At 39.0% G+C, this 14,926-nt stretch overlaps 1 protein-coding gene across 4 annotated transcripts in view; it reads right to left on the bottom strand.

Annotated features, from left to right (window-relative positions):
- LOC127499060 (formin-1) overlaps positions 1–14,926 on the bottom strand; it is a 65,270-nt gene that overhangs the window by 8,102 nt on the left and 42,242 nt on the right. For all 4 annotated transcript variants that reach the window (XM_051869161.1, XM_051869162.1, XM_051869159.1 and 1 more), the window contains 3 exons: positions 14,815–14,874; positions 12,886–13,006; positions 3,939–4,031 (listed from right to left, as the gene is read on the bottom strand). In XM_051869161.1, coding sequence (XP_051725121.1) covers positions 3,939–4,031; positions 12,886–13,006; positions 14,815–14,874 — 274 coding nt within the window. The remainder of the gene's footprint in view (positions 1–3,938; positions 4,032–12,885; positions 13,007–14,814; positions 14,875–14,926) is intronic.

The following is a 14,926-nucleotide window of genomic DNA, read 5'->3' as shown; positions in this document are numbered from 1 at the left end:
GATTACTTAATGCGTGGAGCATCACAGAGCAGTGCAAGACGAGCATTTGTGGTTTAAAAGTATATCATTTTAATTTTTTTTTAGAAAATGAGCGATGGTTTCTCTAGATAAGACTCTTATTCCTCGTCTGGGATCATGTAGAGCTCTTTGAAGCTGCACTGAAACTGACATTTGGACCTTCAACCCGTTGAACCCCAGTGAAGTCCACTATATGGAGAAAAATCCTGGAATGTTTTCCTTCATTTCTTTTCCACTGAAGAAAGAAAGACATGAACATCTTGGATGACATGGAGGTGAGTAAATTATCAGGAAATTTTAATTCTGAAGTGAACTAATCCTTTAACTAACATGAACTAACAATGAGTAAATATATTTTTGCAGCATTTATTAACTTTTTTTACTTAATAAAAATCTTCATATTCATGTTAGTTGACAGTGCATTAACAGATACTAGTTGTCATCTGGTTACAGTATAGAGCTGTAAACTGAACGAGGATCAGCTCAGATCATGTGATGAGAGTGTTTGAGTTCGATTGATCTTTTATAGCAGACATGAGTCTCCATTTGTTCTCCATTTCGCTGTCTAGCAGAAACAACAGAGATGTTAAAGCATTTGTGTTGATGTTTTCTCCCCTTATGGAGTGTGTCGCATTTGTTTCGCACCAGGCGTGTGTGTGTGTGTGTGTGTTGCTCTAGTGGCTCCCGTGGAGCTGCTCCATGTAAAAGTGTCTAAATGCAAGGCAGATGTGTGCGGCGGCCGGGCCGAGGTGCAAGAATTTATCTCAGGCCAGAGCGCGCCTATGATCTCAGATTTATTGCATTTTCCAGATTCATCCCTTTTTTTTACTATGATGGGGGGGACCTTTCCCGCTCCCTGATTTAAGAGGGGGAAGTCTCCGAAACATTGTTCAAAGGCGAGTTTGGGGGTCTTTTGGTGGGGGAGAGTGTGAACAGCGCGTTCTGTTTTCCCCGGCTGCGCGCGAGTGTGTGTGTGTGTGTGTGGCTGATTGTCTCAGGCTAATGAAGGCTGTTTGTAACGGGCCGCGCGGGGTGAGCCGTGACCAATGGCGTTGGTCTCAGCAGGGGTGGACTGGCGCCTGCGGTCTCCCTCCGCTGTATATGTGTGTGCTTGTGCGCGCCGCGGAGAGGGATGTGTGAATTTTCTCCTCAGCTCCGTCTGTAAACATGAAACCAGTAGTGGCTAACTAGAAAGTTATGGGACCTGCACGCTGAGAAGGACAATAAATTCAGGCTTTAAAAGCGACTCGCGGCTCTGAGCGGCCGCTGCGCTCTCCATAAAGACCCTCAGATTCAGGGTTCATTATGAAGTAACACGTCTCACGGATAGCTCGCTTTAAACCACACGTATAATGAAATCAAACGGACACATCAATCTGCAGCGGTTTCTCACCGAGTGAATTTCTACAGTCACAAACACAGTGCTTGTGAGGAATTAATGCACACATGAAGCTTTAGAAGAACAACTCAACACCAGATCAAATCAAACTCTAGAAAAGAACAATATAGAGAGAGAGCAATAGATCTGCATCTCAATCTCACAAACACCATCACGAACATCTCTAGCTCATATATGACCCCTGAATAATAATAAAAAAATTATATATATATATATATATATACTAATATATATATTGATGTGAAATGGGTGTAAAAAATGTAGAAATAAATGACTAATAAAAAATAAGATTTAAAAACATAATTATTTTATAACAATTATTAAATAATAAAAACATAAACAGATAAAAATAAGTAAATACATAAAGATTAAAATAAATAAATAAATAATTCAATAATTCTATAAAGATTTGATAAACTAAATAAGATTATTTTCAAAATAATAAACGTTTATAATATTAGTTTTGCACAATTAGGTCTTTATACAAGAAATTCTATAGACGCCTTTTAAATTTTAGGATGATCATTTTTGGGGATCTGTGGCATCTAAATGACAAAGCATAAAGTGCAAAAAAAATAAATAAAATTAATAATCAGTACAAAATTACTGCATTAAGATAATGAGCATCTAGTGAGAAATCACCTAAAAATAATGACAAAATAAATAAATAAATAATAAAAGTCAAATGTCATAGTGCAAAAAGTGTTTATGGTCCTAAAATTTTCTTTGACAAATATTATTTATACAAATATAATATAATTATTTCTTTATTTTGATTTTGGAGTGAAATATGAGCTGGAGAAGTTTTCATGAGGTTCACCAACATTGAGGATGGAGGGAGGGATGGAGGGATGGAGGGATGGAGGGATGGAGGGATGAATGGATGGATGGATGGATGGATGGATGTAGGGATGGATGAATGGATGGATGGATGAATGGATGGATGGATGGATGGAGGAATGATGATGGATGGAGGGATGGATGGATGGATGTATGAATGGATGGATGGATGGATGGATGATGATGGATGGATGAATGGATAAATGGAGGGATGATGAATGGATGGAGAGATGATGAATGGATGGAGGTAGGGATGGATAGATGTAGGGATGGATGATGGATGGATGGAGGGATGATGGATGGATGGATGGATGTAGGGATGGATGCATGGATGGATGGATGAATGGATGGATGGATGGAGGAATGATGATGGATGAGGGATGGATGGATGGATGGATGGATGAATGGATGGATGGATGGATGGATGGATGGAGGAATGATGATGGAGAGATGGAAGGATGGATGATGATGGATGGATGTAGGGATGGATGAATGGAGGGATGGATGGATGATGGATGGAGAGATGATGAATGGATGGATGAATGGAGGGATAGATGATGGATGGATGGATGAATGGATGGAGGCAGGGATGGATGAATGGATGAATGGATGGAGAGATGATGGATGGATGGATGGATGGAGGAATGATGATGGACGGAGGTAGGAATGGATGAATGGAGGAATGGATGGATGAATGGATGGAGAGATGATGGATGTAGGGATGGATGAATGGAGGGATGGATGGATGAATGGATGGAGAGATGATGAATGGATGGATGGATGGATGATGGATGGATGGAGGAATGATGATGGAGAGATGGAAGGATGGATGATGATGGATGGATGTAGGGATGGATGAATGGAGGGATGGATGGATGAATGGATGGAGAGATGATGGATGGATGGATGGATGGATGGATGAATGGATGGAGGCAGGGATGGATGAATGGAGGAATGGATGGATGAATGGATGGAGAGATGATGGATGGATGGATGGATGGATGGAGGAATGATGATGGATGGAGGGATGGATGGATGAATGGAGGAATGGATGGATGAATGGATGGAGAGATGATGGATGGATGGATGGAGGAATGATGATGGATGGAGGTAGGAATGGATGAATGGAGGAATGGATGGATGAATGGATGGAGAGATAATGGATGTAGGGATGGATGAATGGAGGGATAGATGATGGATGGATGGATGGATGGATGGATGGATGATGGATGGATGGATGGATGGATGGATGGAGGAATGATGATGGATGGAGGTAGGAATGGATGAATGGAGGGATGGATGGATGAATGGATGGATGGAGAGATGATGAATGGATGGATGAATGGAGGGATAGATGATGGATGGATGGATGGATGGATGATGGATGGATGATGGATGTTAATGTAGTGACTGACAGGGTTCCTCTAGAGTTCACAGTATCAGTTCAGAGAGATTTGTTCCCTTGAGAAGAACTGATCTACTGTACCTGATTTATATCCAAATGAATCGACATCGAATTGAACTGAATCAAAGTCAGAATTTAATTTTAAGCTTGTGAATCGAAATTGAATCAGTTTGTGAAGTTTGTGTCAATGCCCAGCTCTTCCTCAACACACTGTATCTCTCCAGCAGGTGAAGTCATCGTGAATTACGGCACAGTAATGATGTGTTCGTGACTCACCCGTGCTGATGAAGGTCTCCATCTTGTCCTTGAAGGGCTGCAGATGTTCGTCAGACGAGTTCTCACACACCTGCTGAACCTCCTTCACACACGCTGCAGGAGAAACACATCAGACACACACGTCACACATCTGATATGAGTGGCATCCAGTTATCATGAACTGCGATGAATCAACTGGGAATCTGTCACCCCTGCCTTAATAAAAAGATGCACTTTTTTAATTCAATTTTGTATAAAAGTGTATCTTCACAGTCACAGTCTGATCAAATAAGTCAAAACTGAGATGCTGAAATCACACGCAGTTCATGCATCGCGCTATAAACGGAAGGGTCAAGTGCACTGCATAGTATGAACAGCACAGTAGGAAGGACATGAACTAATCGGCTCTGAATTAATGAAGCGCAGGTGAGTCCTGCGTATCAGATTACCAGCACTTCCATAAACGAGTTAAACGAGAAACATGAGCAAGAGGTGTGTGAATCTCATCTCGAACAGATGACTATCAAAGACGAGCGTTTGGAGCGCATTCAAACGTAGCCAGAGCAAGAATGCTTTTGATTATGAGGCAGGTTGTTCTGGTGTCAAACATGAGAACTAGTTTATGAGTTTTCTTGATGATTTCAGAATATGCAGCTTATTATTATGACAGTGAGTTTGATATCTGTCGATTCCTCTCGGTGACCACACGCATGCTGACGTCACACACATATATGTTACTAGCGAAAGCTTTCAGACGTCAGGATCCTCCGGAGCAGGAGCAGATGCCGGATGGAGTTTGTGTTGTTTGTGCTCAACAGAGTCTTTGTTGTTCTGCCAAACAACTGCGTTCACACAAACTCAAAGAGCTGAGAGAAATCACTTGGCAACTCGACTCTCGGCCGCATGTATGGATATGTTTAGCATTAATGAATCTAGTAAATACCTGCATGTGTTTATCATTGATCTGGGCTATAATATGCATTTTTATAATGCATATGTTTTTATATAAACACAACACTCCTCATACTTTTACACAAAGGCAGCTGATTTGTTCTCTGAGGATTCATCTTTACATGAACTCTACATGAATAATAATTATCTGTAAAACACTTTCACTAAAGTCGTCATGAAATGGAAATTCACCCTGTTTTTTTTTAAATGCATCTTATTGTGAATAATTAATCTATGCACATGCCAGTGTTATTGATGTTATTATAGTTTTTGTTAATATTTTGAATTAAATTTTTTTCAGTTTTCACTTTTATTTTATTTTTTAGAAAGTTCTAGTTATTAACTAGCTGACATTTGATATATAAGTGCTATCAAATCAATTAATTAATAAATATTTATACACATATTATGTAAACAAACTTATGTTAGATGCAATTAATCGCGATTGATTTTATAGCACTTATATGTATATATATATATATGTATACACAGTATCTCACAGAAGTGAGTACACCCCTCACATTTTTGTAAATATTTTATTATATCTTTTCATGTGACAACACTGAAGAAATGACACTTTGCTACAATGTAAAGTAGTGAGAGTACAGCTTGTATAACAGTGTAAATTTGCTGTCCCCTCAAAATAACTCAACACACAGCCAATAATGTCTAAACTGCTGGCCACAAAAGTGAGTACACCCCTAAGTGAAAATGTCCAAATTGGGCCCAAAGTGTCAATATTTTGTGTGGCCACCATTATTTTCCAGCACTGCTTAACCCTCTTGGTCATGGAGTTCACCAGAGCTTCACAGGTTTCCACTGGAGTCCTCTTCCACTCCTCCATGACGACATCACGGAGCTGGTGGATGTTAGAGACCTTGCGCTCCTCCACCTTCCATTTGAGGATGCCCCACAGATGCTCAATAGGGTTTAGGTACCCTCAGCTTCTTTAGCAAGGCAGTGGTCGTCTTGGAGGTGTGTTTGGGGTCGTTATCATGTTGGAATACTGCCCTGCGGCTCAGTCTCCGAAGGGAGGGGATCATGCTCTGCTCATTCATGGTTCCCTCAATGAACTGTAGCTCCCCAGTGCCGGCAGCACTCATGCAGCCCCAGACCATGACACTCCCACCACCATGCTTGACTGTAGGCAAGACACACTTGTCTTTGTACTCCTCACCTGGTTGCCGCCACACACGCTTGACACCATCTGAACCAAATAAGTTTATCTTGGTCTCATCAGACCACAGGACATGGTCCCAGTAATCCATGTCCTTAGTCTGCTTGTCTTCAGCAAACTGTTTTCTTGTGCATCATCTTTAGAAGAGGCTTCCTTCTGGGACGACAGCCATGCAGACCAATCTGATGCAGTGTTTGGCGTATGGTCTGAGCACTGACAGGCTGACCCCCCACCCCTTCAACCTCTGCAGCAATGCTGGCAGCACTCATACGTCTGTTTCCCAAACACAACCTCTGGATATGACGCTGACCACGTGCACTCAACTTCTTCGGTCGACCATGGCGAGGCCTGTTCTGAGCGGAACCTGTCCTGTTAAACCGCTGTATGGTCTTGGCCACCGTGCTGCAGCTCAGTTTCAGGGTCTTGGCAATCTTCTTATAGCCTACGCCATCTTTATGTAGAGCAACAATTATTTTTTTTCAGATCCTCAGAGAGTCCTTTGCCATGAGGTGCCATGTTGAACTTCCAGTGACCAGTATGAGAAAGTGAGAGCGATAACACCAAATTTAACACACCTGCTCCCGAGACCTTGTAACACTAACGAGTCACATGACACCGGAGAGAGAAAATGGCTAATTGTGCCCAATTTGGACATTTTCACTTAGGGGTGTACTCACTTTTGTGTCCAGCGGTTTAGACATTAATGGCTGTGTGTTGAGTTATTTTGAGGGGACAGCAAATTTACACTGTTATACAAGCTGTACACTCACTACTTTACATTGTAGCAAAGTGTCATTTCTTCAGTGTTGTCACATGAAAAGACATAATAAAATATTTACAAAAATGTGAGGGGTGTACTCACTTCTGTGAGATACTGTACATCCATGGATGGATGGATGGATGGATGGATAGAGGGATGATGATGGATGGATGTAGGGATGGAGGAATGATGGGTGGATGGATGGATAGATGGAGGGAGGATGGATGGATGGATGATGGAGGGATGATGATGGATGGATGGACGATGGAGGGATGATGATGGATGGAGGGATGGAAAGATGGATCGAGAGGTAATGACGGATGGATGATGGATGGATAGATGACGATGGATGGATGATGGAGGGATTAATGGATGGATGGATGGATGATGGATAGAGGGATGATGATGATGGATGGAGGAATGATGGAGGGATGGAGAGATGGTGATGGAGGGATGATGATGGTTAGATGGACAGAGGGATGATGAGGGATGGAAAGATGGAGGGATGATGGATGGATGGATGGATTAGTTTGGAGAGATTTTGTTGTTTTGAGAAGGATTGGCACATATATGATATAAATCAGATGATATGATGATCTGACAGCACTGAGATCATAATGTTTAATCAGATTGTCATAACTGGATCTTCCAATCAAACGTCAGCCTTCTCTATGACGACGTATGCAGGATTCTCCAATCATTCAGTGCGCTTAAACCCCGCCCCTTTCTCACAATCTACTGCAGGCTCACATTCAGATCCGCCTTCATCCAATCAGCAACCGATACACAGAACCAAGCCCCGCCCTACACTGGTTCTTCTTCCACAGATTGGTGCAGGGATGACGTCAAACCCAGAAGACTAAATCGTAAAATGAAGCCGGTGGTAAACATAGCCTGACGATAACCTGATGATACTTTGACGTTTTGTTCTACACCGTAAATCCCCAAACTGTCTTATCTGGAAACATACGTTTTCAAAAATAAACATAACTGTGTCTTCAGTATATGTGTGTGTAATTTACGCTGTAGAACAAAAAGTCAATAAATAATAAAACAGGAGCAAACGCTGCACAGCCTCCACTGAAAGCCGTAACCGCAGGGACGAGAGCTGATTTATCTCGACGCGTCGGCCTTGGCCAGTCAGAAGGGCAATAGCCGGGATTTATCCCGCGCTCTGACAGCACTCTGAGGTTGTATATAATTGTGGATTATCTACTGAAATTCTTCGGCTTTGCTCCGATGGAAATGATCCACTGCATGCTATATAAATAACTCCGGGCCGTCCCGCCAGACAAACGTCTTGTCTCCTGAAAGACTTTCCAAAACATGACGTCTAAAGCCCTGTGAGCCGGAGTCCGTATGCGTGTAGAAGCATGGTTTTGGTTAATTCGCTCTTTCATCATTGGAGGATACGAGGAATGCCTCTATTGTCTCGACTCGTGGCATATGGGCTCGATTGATGCGCCACTTACGCTCTTATAAAACGAAGGCAGATAGACTGATGCTGCGAGTAAATGACACGCAAACACATGAAGATCCCTCAAACTGCAAAAAAAATGCTTACTATTTTAATATCTAAACCCTCTTAAATCAAGATACATTTACTTGAGAAGCAAAATGACTGAAGATATTGTCTTGACAGATATTTGTTCTTGTTTTTCAAACTTAAACTTCATTTTGATCATTTTTCCAGTTGACTTGAATATCTGAAGTCATGTTGCTCTTCAAGTAAATGTATCTTGATTTAAGAATGTTTTGATATTTGTACTTGAAAACAAGTGAAATACTGAGGAAGAAGAACTTCATCTGGAAGCGTTCAATAACGGCCAGTCCAGAGCTGTTATTCTTTGATAACCATTACTCATGCGATGATGTTTGTCTGCTGTCATTAAAATGTAAGAAAAACAGCTGTGCTTCGATGTGCTTTCCGCCTCTGAAGTTTTTTTTTTTTTGTCTCTTTTGTGTTTTCATTATTGTGCCCAAAGTTGCCTGGATATTCCCGTCCATGGAGCGGTTACTGGGGTTTTGTTTTGGGAATTGCGGTCGTGCTTCCCAGGAAAATTACACGCCCCACCAGTGGCTTAATCAAAAGGACACCGTCTGGATACAGACGCGAGTCGAACGTTTTTATGTTCTTCTCCGGCTGTGAGTAATGCTGAGCTTTGTTTGTCTGAGGTATTAACATGACTTCAGCTGCTTTATCTCGAGAGTGTCCGCTTTAAACAGAACAGACAAAAATATTTGACATTTATAATAATTTAATGCTATAATTCAAGTTAAGATGCAATCGATTGACTCCTGAAAACAGCTGGAAATGATGCTTTATCTGAAATAAATATAAGGCTTCATTTATTTAATCAAAAATACAGTAAAAAAAAATGTGTAATATTATTAGATCATAAATCAGCTGTTTTCTATGTGAATATATGGTAAAGTGTAATTTATTCCTGTGATCAAAACTGAATTTTCAGCATTGTTACTCATTACTGACACTGAAGACTGGAATAATGATGCTGAAAATTCAGCTTTGATCACAGGAATAAATTACACTTTACTATATATTCACATAGAAACCAGCTGATTTACATTGTAAAAATATTTCACAATTTTTACTGTAGTTATTTTAAATTGTAATTTCACAATTTTTTTACTGTAGTTACTTTAATTTGTAATATTTCACAATTTTTTACTGTAGTTTTAAATTGTAATATTTCAATTTTTTTACTGTAGTTATTCTAAATTGTATTATTTCACAATTTTTACTGTATTTTAAATTGTAATATTTCAAAAAAATTTACTGTAATCATTCTAAATTGTAATATTTCAAAAAAATTTACTGTAGTTATTCTAAATTGTATTATTTCACAATTTTTACTGTAGTTTTAAATTATATTTCACAATTTTTTACTGTAGTTATTCTAAATTGTAATATTTCACAATTTTTTAATGTAGTTATTTTAAATAGTAATATTTCACAATTTTTTACTGTAGTTATTTTAAATTGTAATAATATTTCACATATTTTGCATCCTTAGTGACCAGAAGAGACTTCTTTTAAAAACATTTTAAAAATTCTTAATTATTCCCAGCTTTTGACTGGTAGTATATATTACATTCATGCATTTGGCAGACACTTTTAATGCAAAGCGAAATTCAAGGTATACATTCCATCAGTTCACGCCTTCCCTGGGATTCGAACCCATGACCTTCTGTTTGAGCTACAGGAACGAAACACAAAAGACACAACACAAACAAACTACACTGCCTGGGCAAAATCATCTAAAGATCAGGTAAAGTGAAGTAACTTTAAGCCAATCCATCAACAGCATGAGCGTGAACTCAAGAGAGAGAGACTCTTTTAACCCTGAAGAGAGCAAAGGAGCTGAAACGGAGATCAGATTTCTGGTAAAAGTTGAAGAGAGCAGCGTTGAGGGCAGCGGGGCAGTCAGGTTGTCTCAGGGCATCTCTGTCTCGCTCTCGTCTCATAGTTCAGACATGTCACCGGCCCCTGAGACTGACCTCATGTCGCGACCCCTGAGCCGGGCCGTGTCACACGCCACGGGTGTAAAATCAGCAAACACAAACGCTTAAACACACACAGGACGAGCTGGGACGTCCAACTACTGTCTCTGACAGAGGCTTACCCAGGGAACAGGGAACAAACATTCTTCCAGTAACGTTAATAAGTATCTGGTCTTTAATAATCTCAAAACTCGAAAACGTTATTTATGGAACTTTTTTTCAGAAACATTTTAGTTGGGTGTTCGTCTAACGTTTTTTAAATGTTACTACTTTTTGAATGTTCAGATAATATTCAAATGTAACGTTCCCATAATGTTTGAAGAACAATACAATGGAATGTTCCCTTAACGTTCACATAACCAAGAAAAAATGGTTTAAAAAAACATAAAAAAAGGAAACAAAAAGAGCATTTTGCTGATTCCAAAAGTAATCTCACATGTGTCTCGAATTGCCAATAAATTCAGAGATCTCAATATTAGGGCCCTTTCAAATCTGTTTAATTTTTTTCCCAAATTCTGTGTTTTTTAATTTTAATTTTTATGGAATTGCTTTTAATGGTTTAATCAAATTTTAAGAATCAAGAAGTGAATTCATAAAGCTTTAACAATGTTAATAATTTACTAAGCATTTTAAGAATAATAGCGCACTATGAAATGTGTTTTTTTTTTTTTTCAGAAATTATGTGTTTTCCGTTTTAATTTTTCTGGATTCTGGTTTAATACAAATTTTAAGAAAAAAAAAAAAAGATGTCTAAACAATATAATTCATAAAACTAACCTTTTCTGGATTCTGTGGTTTATGATTGACATATTTATCATCAAAAACAATGTTAATCAAATGTATAACACTTTAACAATTTAATCAATCTTCATGTAAAATGTAATCAAATGAAGTGCTGCACAAGAGGTGTACTGTTTAAACTAAAACATGAATGAAAAATTGCTTAAAAATTCCTTAAAAAATACTGTTTTAATAAAATGTGTTATTGTTAATGTTATTATTACTTTGAGAAGTACATTCTACTGTACAATAGCAATATATTTCTGTCATAATTTCCTAAACTAGACTCTTATTTTGGTGGGTTGTAGTGACGAATTTTGAGTTTCTGTCCACATTTTCCTCATTTCTCATCAGATTCTTCCAAAATCAAATGATCTGAGCATATTAATTGTAGAGCTCTAACTCAACTGACTATAAATATCATGAAATGTAAATTTCACTGGTCTTTTCTTCTCTATTGTGTCGTATATTCGAGTGAAACTGCTTCGCAAACAAGAACAAATGTAGGGCGGGTCTTGATTTTTTTGTGGTTTGCTATTGGTGGATCTCATGTGAGTGACAGGTTGCCCCGCCCTCGTCATCAGAGAAGAGAAGAGATGCTGAAAGAGGGAGGAGAAGATATTCTGATTCAAGATTACCAGAAACATGAATTTAAAACAATAATGATGTGCACCGATAAATCATGTAGAATAAACTCCACTGTAAAGTGTTTTGAGTTTTAGAGCTTTTAAATTCATTAATTGATGTTACATTTTTATTGATGGCAGTAAAACAGTTGATTTTGCAGATTCACTGTGTGATTGGAGCAGAAGTATGAATATCAAAGGCCTCACACGTGTACGTCAGATGCACAGACCTCAAATCTCGCTCCAGAAACTCTTTCTTCACCACCTCGACTTCCTCTGCACTCTCACTTTAAACAGAAATGACTCGAGGAATAATTAGGAACACTTGGAGCTCTTTATGATAGCACGGCATAAATATTTATCCCTGTCCAGAAATACAGACGTCGTAGGTGCGCTCGCAACACCCTCCTTACGATCTCATGCCAACGCCCGAGGACTCGCGGGCCAGACGATCAAGGCTTTTTTGTTGTGGTGTGGATCAAATGCTAAGGCCCTTATTCTGTATTTATTGTCTTGCATTTTTGTGCTAATAAATGAGTGACAGACAGCTCGAGGTGGGGCGGCAGTGGTTTTGTAGCCGTTTTGTATTTTTCCCCCGGGTCACTGAGGATCAGAGTTTTTAACAACGATTCTCAAATGGAGGGGAATGAGGAGAGAGCATATCTAATTGCTTTCATATGCCGTATTATTGGCTGATTTAAATAATTGCAGACACCAGGGGCTGGGGGGGCGTGACCTTTGACCCCTGCGGCGGCCCCGAGCACAACTATGGTAAAAGTGCTTTTTTCCAGTGTAAAAACTGTTTAATGAAAAGAAGTTGCTTTTAACTGCTTGTTAATTGACAGACGGTGTGAAACTAAACTGACTGAAGCAAAATCATTCTGATAAAGGATAATAAAACGTTCATTTTTTAATAAATCATTTGAGCGAATGATTCAATGACTCACTTGGCGACACCCACTGAAATCAGCGGAAGAGTCACTGAACTGAATCAATCTCTGTTTAGTGATTCAAAAGAGTCACTAGAATGAATCACTGCTAACATTCTGCTGTCGCTGTGTAAATAATCAAGAAAGTGTGTGAGAACCTGTTATACCTGTCGTTCTGTCCATCTCCGGCATTAAATCTCAGACAAACGGATGGGATTCATACCTGTCAGCTCTTTCTTTAACTTGCGAAGGTCTTTTGCGAGATCTTCAAACTTGACCTGTGCAGCGTGGAAGAGATCCTGAGGTTCAGGCAGCGGGAAAACGCTTTTCTCTGTTCCTGCGTTCTGAAACACAACAACAACAATCTTTCAGAAAGAAAGAAAGAGAAACTGTCTGCTTGTGCACAACAAGAATTTTCTTACTTGGTATTTTTGTCTTGTTTTCCATTACAAATATCTACCCAGCTAACAAAAAAAAATATTCTAAGAACATTTAGCAGACATTCCCATTTAAGTTATGAAAACGTAATTTATGAATGTCCATTTTTAAAAAGAATGTTTTTAAATAGTTATTTCTTGGTTATTTGAACGTTCAGGGAACATTCCATTGTTTCATTCTTTAAACATTATAGGAACATTACTTTTGAATGTTCTGAAACAAACTAAAACATTTCAGAAAAAGTTTGATTTACAGTCGCTAAAGGGCGGAAAAACGTTTGAAGTGGGTGGAGCCACTTGTACTAAAATGGCTATAACTCATGAACAGGATAAGATATTTTCACCAAATTTGGGACACATGTGTAGGGGCTCAATCTTTGATCACAGTAAAAAAATCACAGCGATTGGACACTTGGTGGCGCTATAACATGAAAAAACATGAAAACAGCTATAACTACTCAACCGTTATTCCGACTGATTTGAAATTTGGCATGCAGTGCCTTGGTCCAAGGAGGCATGATAGTCTATGAGGACACTGGCATATCTCGAAAAACATGGCCGCCATCGGCCAATGAATTTTGAGCACCTATTAGACAAGGTTACGGAGGCCGGTCGGAATGAAACTCGTGGGCATGTTCAACTCATGGGCCTAGAGGTCTATGAGAATTTTGAAAGAAATCGCCACTAGGTGGTGCTTTACACCTCTGTAATCACGTGGTGTTTCACACATCCACACAATATGCATATCATTTGATAGATCTCCTCATACTGAACAACTTTGCCTCAAGAAGCACTGCTGTCAATGAAATCGTTCATTAAATATTCACGATTATTTAGAAAACCTACTTTTGCAAACTAATCCTAGGTTTTTCGCCTGATCGGAACCAAACCAGTGCAGTATAATTCTCTGGACTCTCTAGATTAATAATTATCAAAAAAAGCTGAACTTTACTCTTATAACAGGGTCGTTTAGAAAAGGGGCGTAGCAAAATATACTGAAAAAGCCTATAAATCCTAAACGAAAACTCAGAACTTCACGAAAATAGGTGAGCACATGTGACATAAGATTCTAAACAATCATGTAAACTTTTATGGAGATCGGACCTTAGGTGGTGCTATAACTGTTAAAAAGCTTTATAAACCATATATTTCTTGCCTGTATTGGCTGTAAATGGTCTTTTCCATCTATGATCAAGATGGTTACAGGCTTGCTAAATGAAACAATACCTTTTTACGCATGTGCTTAAAGGCCTTAAAGTGCTTGAACCTCGATAATTGCTGCTCGCAGCTATATTAAGTCTTGTTTTCTGAGAAATGAAGTGACTTTTTGCTTAAAGAACAAATGTCTGTCATTGGGGTCAAAAAAAATAAACTTGTTTTCCCTTTGAATTAAGTTGGTTTTTCTGACTCCATTAGCAGATATTTGTTCTTGTTTTAATCTTTCTGAGATTTTTCAGAAAACAACCTTAATATCTTCAGTTATTTTGCTTCTCCAGTAAATGTATCTCGATATTTGTGCTGGAAAACAAGACAGAAACACTGAGGAAGAACTATATTACTGAACAATTTCTTCAGATGTCTTTGATGGCTGTGCTTTTTTTATTGCATTGCATCAATGTTACTGTCACACACACTGAGGGCCGTTTTGGTGATGAGCAGGAAAACGCAGCTAGAACGATGATTCAATCATGAGGCTAAAGCTCAAACTGCTGTACCTCGTCCATGTTTCGCAGGTAGTAAGACACCACATAATCCACCAGACTTATACGATTGTCCTGATGGGGGAAAAAAAAGAATTAGTAGATGTTGAGGCGACCGTATTCACAC

The sequence above is a fragment of the Ctenopharyngodon idella genome, chromosome 17, assembly GCF_019924925.1.
Source record: "Ctenopharyngodon idella isolate HZGC_01 chromosome 17, HZGC01, whole genome shotgun sequence".
In the NCBI taxonomy this organism is placed as follows: domain Eukaryota; kingdom Metazoa; phylum Chordata; class Actinopteri; order Cypriniformes; family Xenocyprididae; genus Ctenopharyngodon; species Ctenopharyngodon idella.
Note: the sequence above shows the minus strand (reverse complement) of the source record. Positions and strands in the feature narration are given on the sequence as shown.